Source organism: Pelmatolapia mariae, linkage group LG7 (genome assembly GCF_036321145.2).
Source record: "Pelmatolapia mariae isolate MD_Pm_ZW linkage group LG7, Pm_UMD_F_2, whole genome shotgun sequence".
Lineage (NCBI taxonomy): Eukaryota > Metazoa > Chordata > Actinopteri > Cichliformes > Cichlidae > Pelmatolapia > Pelmatolapia mariae.
In genome coordinates, this window is record NC_086233.1 from 47,276,142 (window position 1) to 47,289,453 (window position 13,312).

A 13,312-nucleotide genomic window follows, 5' to 3' on the forward strand; every position below is an offset into this window, starting at 1 on the left:
AGCCCACGCTCTCTCCTCCCAAATCAAAATAATGAGATTTCAGCACTGTGTGTTCGTGTCCCTGGTGAGGACTTGAAACCGTGCCCGTCAGCACTCATCCATCCTTTTGCATCAGAAATAAAACATGTCCTCACGCTTGCATGCAAGCAATCATACAATTACAATGTGCACACGTGCACATCTTCAGGCCATATTCCTCTGCTCATTATTCCACTCAACTCCACCTGCCCTATTTTGTCCAAGTATGCTTTTGATTACATAAAACAATGTAGATTACTGTGTGTGTTTTTTTTGTTTTTCTTTTGTCTTTGCATGTGTGTGGGGTGTGTTAGTGCGTGTTTTATTATATTCTCAGGGCCCAAAAGCTGAGACACAATTATACTTGTGGCTTCAGGCAGATTTGTTGGAACCAAATTGCAGGACTGTGCAAGTTTGAGTGGCTTTTTGATTGCTAAACCTTAGCTACTAGGTTAAGTTTAGAATTAGGTTATGGTGAGAACAAAGGTAATGGGTTGGGTTAGATGTTCCGCTTTTAATTAGCTATAGGAATATCTAAGGAAAGGCGTTATGGCCATAAAAATAGGTAAACACAAGATGTGTCTGCATGAGTTTGCATGCTTGAGAAGCTGGATTAGTACCTACGCCATCATCCTCCCGTCTCCTTCATCTCATCTGGGTCCTTACAGCACATGTTCCCACACCCAGTCTGCGCAGCACTCATTTAGTTTTCAGGTGGCTTAAAGAGAGCCGAGGAGAAATAATGAGTTAAAGATGAGGGGCAGAATATGAAGAGGTGCTAATGTGGTGTGCCTTTTGCAATATTGTAAACGTTACTTGCATGCAGTCAAACAGTATTTGAATTTCAGTAAACAATTAGAAAATGTAACATAAAGATTTCTTATAGGTAAATGTGTTTTAAAAAGTAGGATTTTGCTAATTTTGTTTTAGATTTAAGCAAATTCACTATAGGAGAAAAAATGTTGAAAAATATCTTCTTCCAGAAAGTAAAATCTTAGTTGTTGATACTCTACAGCCATGTGGTTACCTTCCTTTGCACAGATGTTTTCAGTCAATTTTTTTTCTTCTTGTGGTCACTGTGACTCTAAATCAGTGTCTTTGGTATCTGTTTACCAGTCACAGACCTCCGGTTTTCCCAGACACCTCTTGGTCAACCAGTGCCCTTTGCTACAGCGGGGGATTGTTATAGTGCAGCCAAATGTCCACAGGTTTGTGAAAAAAAATAGAAAGACAGTTTTGCTTTTTTGGTTGTGTGTTTTATATTCTTTTACCTTACCTGTTAGAGAACTTCTATGAAATAAATCTGTCTCTTTTGTGTTTTCAGGGCCAGTTCAGCATCAATCTAATTGGCACTGGCTTCACAGTGGCTCAGGCCACCAAGTGGACATCTCAGGGCAACTATGTCTCAGTCAAAGTCCACAGATCGGAGGTAAAAACAAAACGTTCCAAGTGAACTCCTATAATGCTTGCCTTTAGCGTGGGTCATGCTGGGCAGATTTCAAGTAATGGGGCGGACTGAGCCTCATGCTGGATCACTCCAGTTGTGGTGTGAGACTGCAGTTCTGAAATGTCATCAATGTGATTCACTGAGCAGGAATCCCTTCATGACATTTATGAAGATTTCATTCTCTGCCCTTTGCCCACTTTTTCCTCTCTCATTTGTCTCTGTCTGTAGGATGGGACAAGAATCTACGGCCGCTGTGGTGGTTTCTGTGGGAAGTGCATTCCCCAGGCTCACAACGGCCTACTTCTTCAAGTCCACTGAGAGCTGTGCAGAGACCAAACCACCTAAATCTGTCTGGAATAAGATACTGGCAATAAGAGAGATTTGATCCTGCAGTCATCTGTGAGTGTCAGAGGGGGACCATTTAACAATTATTATCCCACAGTAATATCCTCAATTCCCAAACGGCAGCTAGAACAGACAGGACGCTATATATAGTGCAGTGCTACAGGGCCACCATCAGGTACTTCACCCAAACTACTAACACTTAAGAGGAGTCAGCAGTTGTGCAGACGTTGTCATGCACTCATGTGCTTTGGAGACTAAATTATTTTGCATGACGCAAATTGATTTTTTTGTATCATAACACGGGATACAGGACTGAAAACACTGGGAAAACAAATACAAAGACAGGAGGAAAAGAAATATCCTCCCGGCTGATAAGGAACTTCCAAACTTAGAAAGACAGAAAACACTTGGGCTCTGATCCAACTGATATGGTAGTCAGCAAGATAGTATAAAAGGAGACATGCTGTAATTGCAATCCTACTGTGGTTAAAAAAAAAAGGTCTATACGCAGACTATGGAAGAGTATGTAAGGGATAGTTGTGTTATTTTTCTACATTGTGACAGATTAAGAAAAATGATGGCTACAGGAACTAGCTGCTTTGGTATATATATGAGAGCGTTACAAAGCTTGTTCTCAGCAACAGATGAGCAGGAATGATTCCCATATGGAAAAGAAATGGAACAAAAGTAGTTCAGGTTCCTGTTTAAACTTATGTCTCATCCTGGGATTTACTCAGGAGGTGACCCCTTTTCCCATTTGCGTTTTCACTTGCAACACAATAATGAGAATAATGTATAAATCAAATAACCATTATTTTTTAACCTGAAAAATGTGAAAGGGGCCACTTGCATGAGTAATGACATAGTTTGAGACGTACAAACATTTACGGTCGGTGGAATGAGAAATTCTTATGCTTTTTTTGTTTTTGCGGCTCAAGACTCTGAAACGTATCAGCATGCAACTAAGTACTGATATCCTTCCAGACCTGCCTCATGTCAGAGGTCAAACGTTAGGAGAACATCAGGAGCCTTTAGAATAACTACAGATAACGTTTTGTTTTAGTTGTCGTGTACTTTGTGAGTCTGTCTGCTGTCATCTGTTGTCAGGTATTTTTAACAAAACTACTGAAACCCACATAGACAGTCCACTGACTGACACTGAGGCACGACTGTCAGAGTAAACACTAGTGCTGTGAGGAAATAGCTGAACTATTTCCATATTTCCTGGTGTTGAAGTACAATTTTTTCTGTTTTGTGCGTGTGCGTGCGTGTGTGTTTCATAGTTAGATTGTTATTGGTGTTTCTCTTTGTCACACGAGTTCTCATCTGTTACACCTTGACACAGTATCAGGTGTGTGTATGCGTGCGCGTCTCACCTCACACCCTCCGTTGGGCCTACTGTAGGTGCCTGCAAAACCCTACCTCTCATAGACATCCATACTCGGTTGAGATATGTGTTGTAATATATTTATGTTTGAACATATTTATTCTGCATTGACTTGTAGATATGTTCTGTATGACGGTACAATGACTACTACCAACAGAGAAGCCATTGTCTAATATGTTTTGTCCGTTGTCTGCTAAAATAGGTATTAGCCTACTATTTGTAGCATATAACCACTAATCTTGAATGAGGATCTTTTAAAAGGTGCTTTTGAACTACTGGAATTACCTCTAATCTTGAGAAGGAAAATACTGGCTTTGGGAATAACACTTGATAGGGCAGAGATTCAACTCTTTCTAGCGGACTCCATAGGATCTCCTTATAGCCTGTTGTGGTCCTTTTATGAACAGAGCTAATGTTTTAGATGCAAGATTGCCTGATAAAACAGACCAGCGACTGTGCGAAGGACTCTCCCATTGAGCAATACTTACTATAACGCATCATATCTGGCTTTTACCATGACCGCAATTACAACTATCAACCAACTGAACACGCGGATTCGCTAATGTTAAGCTTTAACCAAAGTTAGGCAGTAGATGCAGACTGTTTTTTTTCCTCTCAGACAATGCCGCTTCTTTTGATTTAAAGAATGGCTGAAAATAATAAAAGTCAGTGAGCAGCTAGAAAACCTTTGGCTGTCATTCATTTTATGATGGTCAATTGTGCTATGAGGTCTGTATCAGAAATTTAAAGAATACTTGATGCACTGTGTGCTGTCAGTTTTGTAGAAATGTAATCCTGTTTTTGTTTTTTTTGTAATAACCATTAAGATTTGTAACTTATGATATATGTGTATTTGTAATATTCATACTTGAATTGCAAACTGTGTGCTAAAATATTGAATGGGCATTGGTACTGAGTAGAGAAACGGTGTGCTTGTTTGCCATGCTTTATCCAAAGATGTTTAAAAGAATCCTATGTACCTACAGTATGTATGCAGCCTGTATAAAAGAAACAAATGATTTTGGTGCTATACTAATTGTACTATTACTTGTATGTCTTGCTACTTCACTAATGTTAAAGAATAAGTAAGAATAAAACTTGCTTTCCAACAGACTCGTTGATGAACAAAGTGATGGCGTGGTTCTTTATATTTGCAATTTTCAGTTTTGATACTTTGCTATTTTCTTGCCGTTTTTAGAAAGTTGGATACCAACTCCCTTTACGTTAAGACACGTTACGTTAAACTACTAGGAGGGTTGGATCTGGGTCTCTCACATCAAGGCTCAATGCAGTTTAAAAATATTGATTTTAAAAAGTATGAAATCCCAAATCACAATCTATAAATATCTATACTGTAACACTATTATAGTTTTGTATTTTGTTTATCTATTTCATTTTGACTTTTTAGTTTTGATTCAGTTTAATTTCAGGTAGTGGAGAGTGGATTTTCTTGTTTCAGTTTTAATTTTTTTTAAAACATCTTGTTTAGTTTTTATTATCAAACATTATCGATGTTTGTTTTACTCCTTTTAATTAATATGTTAGTATGATGATGGGCATGTGTTAGAGGCAAGATCAGTACAGATATTACAATAAAAACACTTTATAATACATACATATTCTACAGTAACTACCTTTAAGTATTTTTAAGTAAATATAATTACACTGTCATTTTAAATAAAATAAATTGAAATTTCATTTAATTACAGGGAATTAAGCCCTTAGTCACAAGCTATATCAATAAACACATCCATGAATTTCTAATCATGTAAGTTGCAAAACAATTTTTAACCAAATTAAGTTGACAAAATCATTTCAATTGGTTTTCATTTTTGCAAAGTCTACTTTTTATTTTTATTTTAGTGTTTAAATAATCCTTCAAACAGATCAAGTCATTGCCCTGTTTTCTAATATAATCATGTGCACATAGATTTAAACTCAAAATCTAAGGTCAAACTCCATATACATTCTGTATGCAGCAAAGTAAATATATTAAATGAAATATTACATGGCTGTATGGCGTCACTTAAAGCATGGGTCCTTCTTATCATTACAGCAGTTTCTGTCTGCCACAGAGTCAGCTGGATTCTAAAGAAGGGCAGCAGGTCAGCTCTGGCTGGGTGCTTTGCTCACCACATTGTGGCTCCATGTGGATTCACTTAGTGATGCAGACTGCTTTTCCACAACATGACTTTCAAGAGTTCAGTTCCACTTAAGAGACATATAAACAGAGCAAATACCTTTTAAAACCAGTCCTCACTAATATATATGTATTCTTGAGATCTAGAAACACCTAAAGCTGTCAACTACAGAGCGAATCATCAAAGTTGTGTCAAAATCCAGGAATGAGGTAAGTTTCATGTAAACCCCAGAAAGAAGTGGAAAGGTTCCTTTTCAGGGAATTATGTCACCAAATTCCCTTGGTAATAAAGGTGCAGGTACTTCAGGAAAAAGTGGAGTGCTTATATATAAGCCACTTTTCTAGGGCTCATTGCACCAAGATAGCTTTGTACATTAAATGAAAACAGATACTGCAGTGCCTCAAGAGCTGCTTTGATTTCTTGCCAAAAGCCTGCTTTGGTTCCTAAAATCTAATCTAAGGATTTGGAATAGTCCTGAAGCACAACAACAACTCCCTTCAAGAGCAGTTTTCCAGTGAAATCAAGCTGTGATGAGGTCCTTTCAGACTTCCCAGGCTGTGGACGTTGGGAAAAAACTCCTCTTGCCTTAATGTTTTCATAAACCAGATATCGCTAATGATGGAGCTGAAAAACACAAACCTGTGCAGAGAATCCTCATAAAAAGTGCTAATGATTGATGTTTACCACGGCGCACAGTCTGCTTTGAGGTAACGGCACAGACATTCTGGTACAATCTACAGCTGCAACCTGCTCTAAGGGGCATATGCCAGAAGTAACTATGAAAAATAAGAATAAATCTGTAACAAAAACTTAATGTCAAATGTTTGTTTTATGTGTACTGTATGTCTCATAGTACATTTTGCTCATAAAAGTGAGCTCATACTGATTAAGTAAACATTAAAGATGAATTAGTTATTGTTGCAATAACCCCATTGTTGAATAAATCATAATATAACTTATATAGTCCTTATAATACTTATTATTATTATAAGGAGTGACACTTCTGCCAGCCAAGAACAGGAAACTGATGCTGCAATTCAAACGGGTTCACCAAAATTGAACAGTTTAATAGAAAAACAATGCCTGGTCTCATGAGTGTTGGTTTCTGCTGCTGCACGGTTGTTTAAATGTCACAGTGTACTTGAGTGCTGCTGTTGTTGATCACATCCATCGCTTTATGACCACAACATTGCACCCATCTTCTGATGGCATTATGTTACAAAGCTGAAATAATCTCAAACTGGTTTCTTGAACATGAGTTCACTGTACACTGAACCAGCTTCCAGTTTGGATTCAGGAGACAGAGACTATTTTTACTTTTAAGATTAGGCTTAAAATTTTCCTTTTTGCTAAAGCATATAGTTAGGGCCTTAGTTATGCTCCAATAAGTGTAGGCTGCTGGGGGGATCCCATGATGCATTGAGTATTTCTTCTTCAGTCACCTTTCTCACTCAATATGTGTTAAAAGACCTTTTCTGCACTGAATCATACTTGTTATTAATCTCTGGCTCTCTTCCACAGCATGTCTGTTATCCTGTCTTCCTTCTCTCTCCCCAACCAGTCGCGACAGATGGCCGCCCCTCCCTGAGCCTGGTTCTGCTGGAGGTTTCTTCCTGTTAAAAGGGAGTTTTTCCTTCCCACTGTTGCCAAAGTGCTTGCTCATAGGGGGTCATATGATTGTTGGGTTTTTCTCTGTATGTATTATTGTAGGGTCTACTTTGCAATGCAAAGTGCCTTGAAGCAACTGTTGTATAAATAAAATTGAATTGAACTGAATTGTACTCAAATGGTCTCTACAGTCACCTGATCTCAATCCAATAGAGCACCTCTGGGACTCAAAATGTGCATTATGGATGTGTTACCAACTTTGTGATGCTATCATGAAAGCCAAAGAAGTTACAACCCAGTCCTAGGAAGATGTAACTTACCAACTTAACCAAGTGGTTGATGAGTGTGTGAAACATTAAAAAAGTTAGTTTACAAGTTTACTACTGAGGCAAAGAAAAAAGCTCCAAGTTTAAATTTAGCAGTAGAAGAGCTACTGCATTTTTGCCACTTAAAATTACGTTTCAGCTATGAGAATCTGCACTGAAATCTAAGAAGGGATCATTTTCTGGCCTGAGAAACAAACATTTCCCAAACTGAGAGAACAGTGACCCCTACCGTCCATAACATAGAACTACACACATGAATCGTTATGTATCATGTCGAGGACTATGAATAATCGATTACTGTGATATTTGATTGCTTTTTTAACTCTCAGGTTTTGTTATGCAAAGTGGGTTTAAGTTACTTTTGAGCATAAAATAGGCCCAACAACATTGCATAACTGGAACATTTTTGCTTGTCGCCAGTTTATTAATGTAGCCTACGAGAAAGTGCTGGACAAAAATAGTAAAAACAATGCGAAACCCCTTTCCTATTATTATTGTTATTGTTTGTTTTACGTGAAAAGGGAAAGACCATCTCTGAATCGAGGAGGGGGCCTAAGGGTACTTTCGCCATCTTACAATGCTGTGATTGCAGCCATTCCCCAACTCTCTGTGAGTGGTACTCATGGCCATTGATCAGTGGTCTTTGATCAGTGGTTGTTGATCAATGGTCATGAGAATTTGCATAATTATCTTGTTCCATTGTTCCTTCAGTGGGCTGGTTTCAGTCATTATGCAAATGTACTGTTTATAAGATTGGGGAAACCTGCAGTCAGCTGAGACTGAAGAAGTCACTTGGATGAGTGACGAAACGTTTCTCCCACAAAACGCTACGTCCAGATGAACAGATTCAACTTTTTGAAATTGTTGTTGTTGTTGCTGCTGCTTCTTTATGTATACAAAATGTTTTGCTAAATGTTTGGTTAAAATGCCTTGGAGTTTAGGTTTCATCCGTTAAGACCCATCATTGTAGGAAAACACAAGTATTACTAACGACATCAGTGATTGTGACTGTGAAGGTTCTCAGTCATCCAGGTCATCGTAGTCAAAGGAGCTTGCAAAGAAAAGCGTCTGGACTTCTTTAAGCTCCTTTGACGACATCAGTGATTTTATTATTTATATTATTTAAATGATTGAAAATTGGGAGAGAAATGTTTTAATCAAGTGCTTTGAGGTTAAATATTATTGCGGCTTTTCATATTTATTGTAGGTTTAAACTGTGGTATTAAGACTTTCAACTGAGATGGACTGGGTTGGTGCAAAGCCTATACTGCACCTTTACTGCTGACCAGTAGATGGTGCTAAAGCATTAGGAAAACCACTGGCTTACCTCATTATGGCTAACATGTGAAAGATTAACTGTAAGTAAAGAAGCAAGAACAGTGTATTCTAGACATACAGTGCACAGTGCAGTGTCTCATATAAGTTCAATTTCAGTTCAGTTTTACTTACATCACAACATCACAACAGGAGTTGTCTCAAGGTGTTTTGTACTGTAAGGTAAAGACCCTACACTAATACAAAGAAAAAATATAAGTGACATATTTGTGAAGTCTTGTTTTTGATTATGCAAAGTCTTTTTTGTCTTTGTTGTGCGAGGTTTCAAATGTTCATGTATATTCATGTACATTTTGTTTTAAATATCTGGGCAAATGCAAGTATGCACATATACTGGATAAAGAGTCGTGAGCACAAACATCCAATCTTCAAGCCCAGCAGTTGTTTCCAGTAAAAGCTTTTGCAGGAGGAGTACGAGGTTGTTTAAGCAAGCTCAAATCCCGTAAACCTCACACATAACCCCCTTTTCCACTCCTCACACACATCCTGTAGTGGAACAGTTGGCCTTGAACAGTATCAGTTTCATCTTTTGATGCACCATGTCTGTGTCAAAATCTAACAAAACCATGCAATTTTACTCTACACTGCCAACTGGGCCATCGGTTGTTGAGGGATAGAAGCTGTTGGCACGTTGCCTTCTGGGCATTATAGACACTACTGTCAGGCTCTCTGTCAGCTCTTTTTAAAGAAATTGTGCCAGCTTTGACTTTAACAGGTTGAAACTGAATGAGGTCATTTTTCGGTATTGTGTTACATGTCTAAAGCGTCCACTTTGTAACAGCTGCATGCAATGTGTGGGGGATTGCACCCTTCGTCCAGCATTGACCACCTATTCAATGGTATGCTGGGTGGTATGTTGTCAGAAATGGGCATAGTCCAAGCGAGGGGAGGGGGGGTATGGAGGGGGTGGTTGGTTAGTGTTGGGGCCCTGGGGTCCTGCAAGTATGTGCCAATAGCCTATGTGCACATGTGGTGTGGTGAAAAATGGACTTGCATTGTTTGATCCATGAATGTGAGACCCCAGCGTGACTCACACATTAGGGCTAGCAGTGAACAGAACACACTCCCTGAAGGATTTCCACTTCGGCTTAGGGATCTCGGTGGCATACAATACAGCAAGGCTTTCTTTGACAGCTTTTATTTTGTAGCTCATATTGTTGTTGTTTGTTTTTTACCTTACATTTGAAGCTCAAAGTTCTCACAGTGAAGGAATTATAAAAACCTGCTGAAAGTCATTTAATAAATTCGCACATTATGGCCAGTGGTAGTGTTTTTATTATAGAAAATACTTTCCCATTGTAAAACTTGGGCTGTTAAGAAGCCTGGAAAATGTTGCCCCATGTCAGCATACTTAGAATGACTTGAGGCAAAGGCCAGACACGACTATAGCTGTGAGCTGTGGGCAGTCTTTTGTGATTGAAACTAGGCTCACGATAAGAGGTGGGAGGGGGGGAAGCCAATTATTTTTAACAGCTTTACACTCCAATTAATCCGGAGACTTTTTACACACTGTTGTGGCTCATGTCACCAGGGAATATCAGACCTCTTAACAGAATGTCTCCTTTGTTTTTGCATTTCACAAAAGTCAGTGAGAACTGCATATACAGTACAACCCACATATACCGTGTCATGTGATGACACAGAGAGCACACAGGTCAAGCAGCTGAAACTCTTTCAGATTATTGTGACTTCAGCATCTTATGGGTTTAATGCTATATGAAGGGGAGAAGGGTGAAATTTATGTGTCTTCAATGGAAATGTTTGCAAAGGTAATGAAAAAAGATTTTGGAGGTCATGGGGGAATTACTTTCAAGGTAGATCAGAATAGATGAGGGGCATTTTTCCAATTCCAGCTGTTTTCCTCTGTATTCTATAGAGGACCAGCGCTTTCTTCACAGTAGCAGAGTAAGCTACTTTACTCAGTTAAAGCAACTTTTTGTTACAGAGTAATCACCTGTTTTTGTTAACAAAAAAAAAAAAGACAGAAAGAAAAATGGGGAAAAGGTGATTTACATGCAAACATGCATGGAATTACAGTATATAAGTCAAAGACAGCATTTGAAAGTCAGTATTTAGTAAGGCCATCTTCACTGTTCAACACAGCCTGAGCTCCCTTATTTCTTTAGTAGTCTTCAGGAATAGTTCTTCAGGCTTCAAAGCTCTTCTTTGGACGCTGGCTGTCTTTTATTTTGTTCCCTGTCAAGATGATCCCACACTGCTTCAATGATGTTGAGGTCCTGTGTTTTTCTACCCAGGTATGCTTTTCATTGCACTGGCAATGGTCTTTAGATTACTGTCTTGCTGAAACACTCACTGTTGTAACTCTCTCTCGATCTCCTCAGTGTATACTGATGACAATTTGAACCAAAATTTCAAATTTGGATTCATTTCTCCATAAGACCTGTTTCAGTTGATTTTCATTCCAGTTGTTGTATAATTTTGCAACTGACAGGCCACATACATCTCTCAGGTCCTGTATCATGTTTTTGATGGTCACTACTTTCAGATACTGTTCATCTGCTTTATATAGATTTTTAGGCCTGCCATTTCTTATTTTCTCATCTACTTATCCAGTTTCCTCAGATTTTTTTTATGTAAACACTGCACACCATGCTAAAATATGCCAAGTTTTTAGGTAATAGCTTATTGGGAATCACACTGTTGGTACAAAAAAAAAAATTCTGCACATCATATTGTGTTATCTTTGGCATTTATCATAAATTTAACTAAAGACATGCGAGAAACGATGTGTTTTTACAACAGGCTGTTACTAATATTTTTCTAAAACTCTGGAAAACTACTGTGCAAACTTTAAAAATAAGTTTTACAAACCTTTTAGAGGAAAGTGAGGCTCCTTAGAAGGAAAGAATATTAAAAAAACGAGGGGCGACTCAAGACTTGTGCACAGTAAGTTTCATACCTAAAACATTTCTTGGTTATATCGTCAGCAGCATCTTTGATTAGTTTTTTTAATTAGGATATTCTTAGAAAAATCAATACTGTGTCTTTGCATAGTATGAGCTAATGATGGCACTGTTGCCTTCACCAAACATGCACTGAACTGTAGCTCTATTGCTACTATAAAGGGAAAGCAAAGAGTGTATCACTCTGCTCTAACAGTGGTAGGTAAGACCATTTGGAACTGATCTATCGCTGGTGGTGGATTGATCCATAACCTTGCATCTGACAGAGTAAACTCAAATCAGTTCATTCTGAATTTGGAACCAGAACTTCTTTTTTTGTGCTCAACTAAGTAATATGTTCTACTTTCTTGTACCTGAGAGACATAAACTAACCCATAAACTAAGTAAGATACAATCTGTGGACAGGAGGAAATGACGAGAAAAAAGAATAAAAGAAATGTAAATAAAGATATCACTCTTGTTGTAATTATTATTCATTCTGTCTTTGGAAAAGGGTGTGACCATGTTTAACCCACAAAAAAGCACCACTATCACTGCGCTATTCATCCTTTAAAAGGCCCTCAAAACCTCAGCCACGTCCCTCCCCCCAAAACATCTCCATCCCTTTTGTGTACCTGCTCTAATTGAGAGTCACTCCAAGTGATGCTGTCTTGTTCTAAACATGTCGTTCTGTCTGGACTACAGACCACAGACTGTATGTGTCTGGGGAAGTCTTTGTGTTTGATAATGTGCATGTGCTTCACACACATTTAAATATGACCACAGTCTCTTTCTCAGACACACACACACAAACATCTAATCTATTAGCTTAGTAAGAGGGGCACTTATTCCAGTCTTACTCGATGTTCTCTCGAGAGCTGCTCAAACACAGAAAACCACTTCAGTACACCAGCATAATAGCCAATGACAAGGTTTTAAGCTCTCCAGCCTCATTTTGCCATGTGAACATCTTTATTTTTTACAATAGAAAATAAGTACCTTCAGTTGTAGCCCATTGATATTATTTTAAAGTATGTCTGCAGTAGTATACACAGTGCTCATGACACTTTGCTTTAAGAAGCGGGAAAAGGGAGTGTTTAATGGGAAAGCTGGCCTCCAAAATTGTCTCTATTAAACTGGGTTTTGAAGAACTGTGTATTATAAGTATTTTGTCTGTTAGGGTTTCCTCTGGAATTTCTGCTTTACTTTCACAGTCCAAAACATGCAGACAAATTGCCTGTTTTGGGACTCTAAAATCCCAAATTACGAGCATGAATTGTATGACTGTAAATGATTGCTTGGCAATATATATTAGCCATGGAAAAGATCCTTCTGGGGAGTGCACTCAGTGTCACTCTGCATGTCTTATATTGGGATTCAGCTGCTTGTACTTACAATCCAAAAGGCTGCAAATCAGCAGCTATTTTATTGTCTGAAAAAGGGGGGAAAGCATCACTTAAACAGATCCAAGTTTCTTTCTTTCTTTTTTTTTTTTTTTGTGAACAAATCGGTTGGCTTAAAAAACAAAACCCACAGCACCAAAACCCATAATTTTAAGTAGGGATGAGTAATTAAACTCCTGTTTTGGGTGTGAGATGTGTAACAGATGGCTTTTTTTTTTTTTTTTTCAAAACTGCAAGAACATTAAAACTCTGAACTAAATGCTGAACCTGTTCATTAAATGAGTCTTTTGTAAGACAGTAAATAGCTCACTGAGACACAGTTTGCCCTTTTCATGTACTGTTTGGGAAAAGCTTACGTGTTTATTAAGAAACACATTCGTCATTACTTTCATTTACTCA

At 38.2% G+C, this 13,312-nt stretch overlaps 1 protein-coding gene across 1 annotated transcript in view; it reads left to right on the forward strand.

The window, feature by feature from the left end:
* Positions 1–4,256, forward strand: part of LOC134631218 (A disintegrin and metalloproteinase with thrombospondin motifs 20) — a 77,335-nt gene extending 73,079 nt beyond the window's left edge. The window contains exons 37-39 of the mRNA XM_063479326.1: positions 1,135–1,226; positions 1,343–1,447; positions 1,694–4,256. Of these exons, the coding sequence (XP_063335396.1) occupies positions 1,135–1,226; positions 1,343–1,447; positions 1,694–1,783 (287 nt within the window). The 3' untranslated portion in view covers positions 1,784–4,256. The remainder of the gene's footprint in view (positions 1–1,134; positions 1,227–1,342; positions 1,448–1,693) is intronic.
* Positions 4,257–13,312: the final 9,056 nt, after the last annotated feature.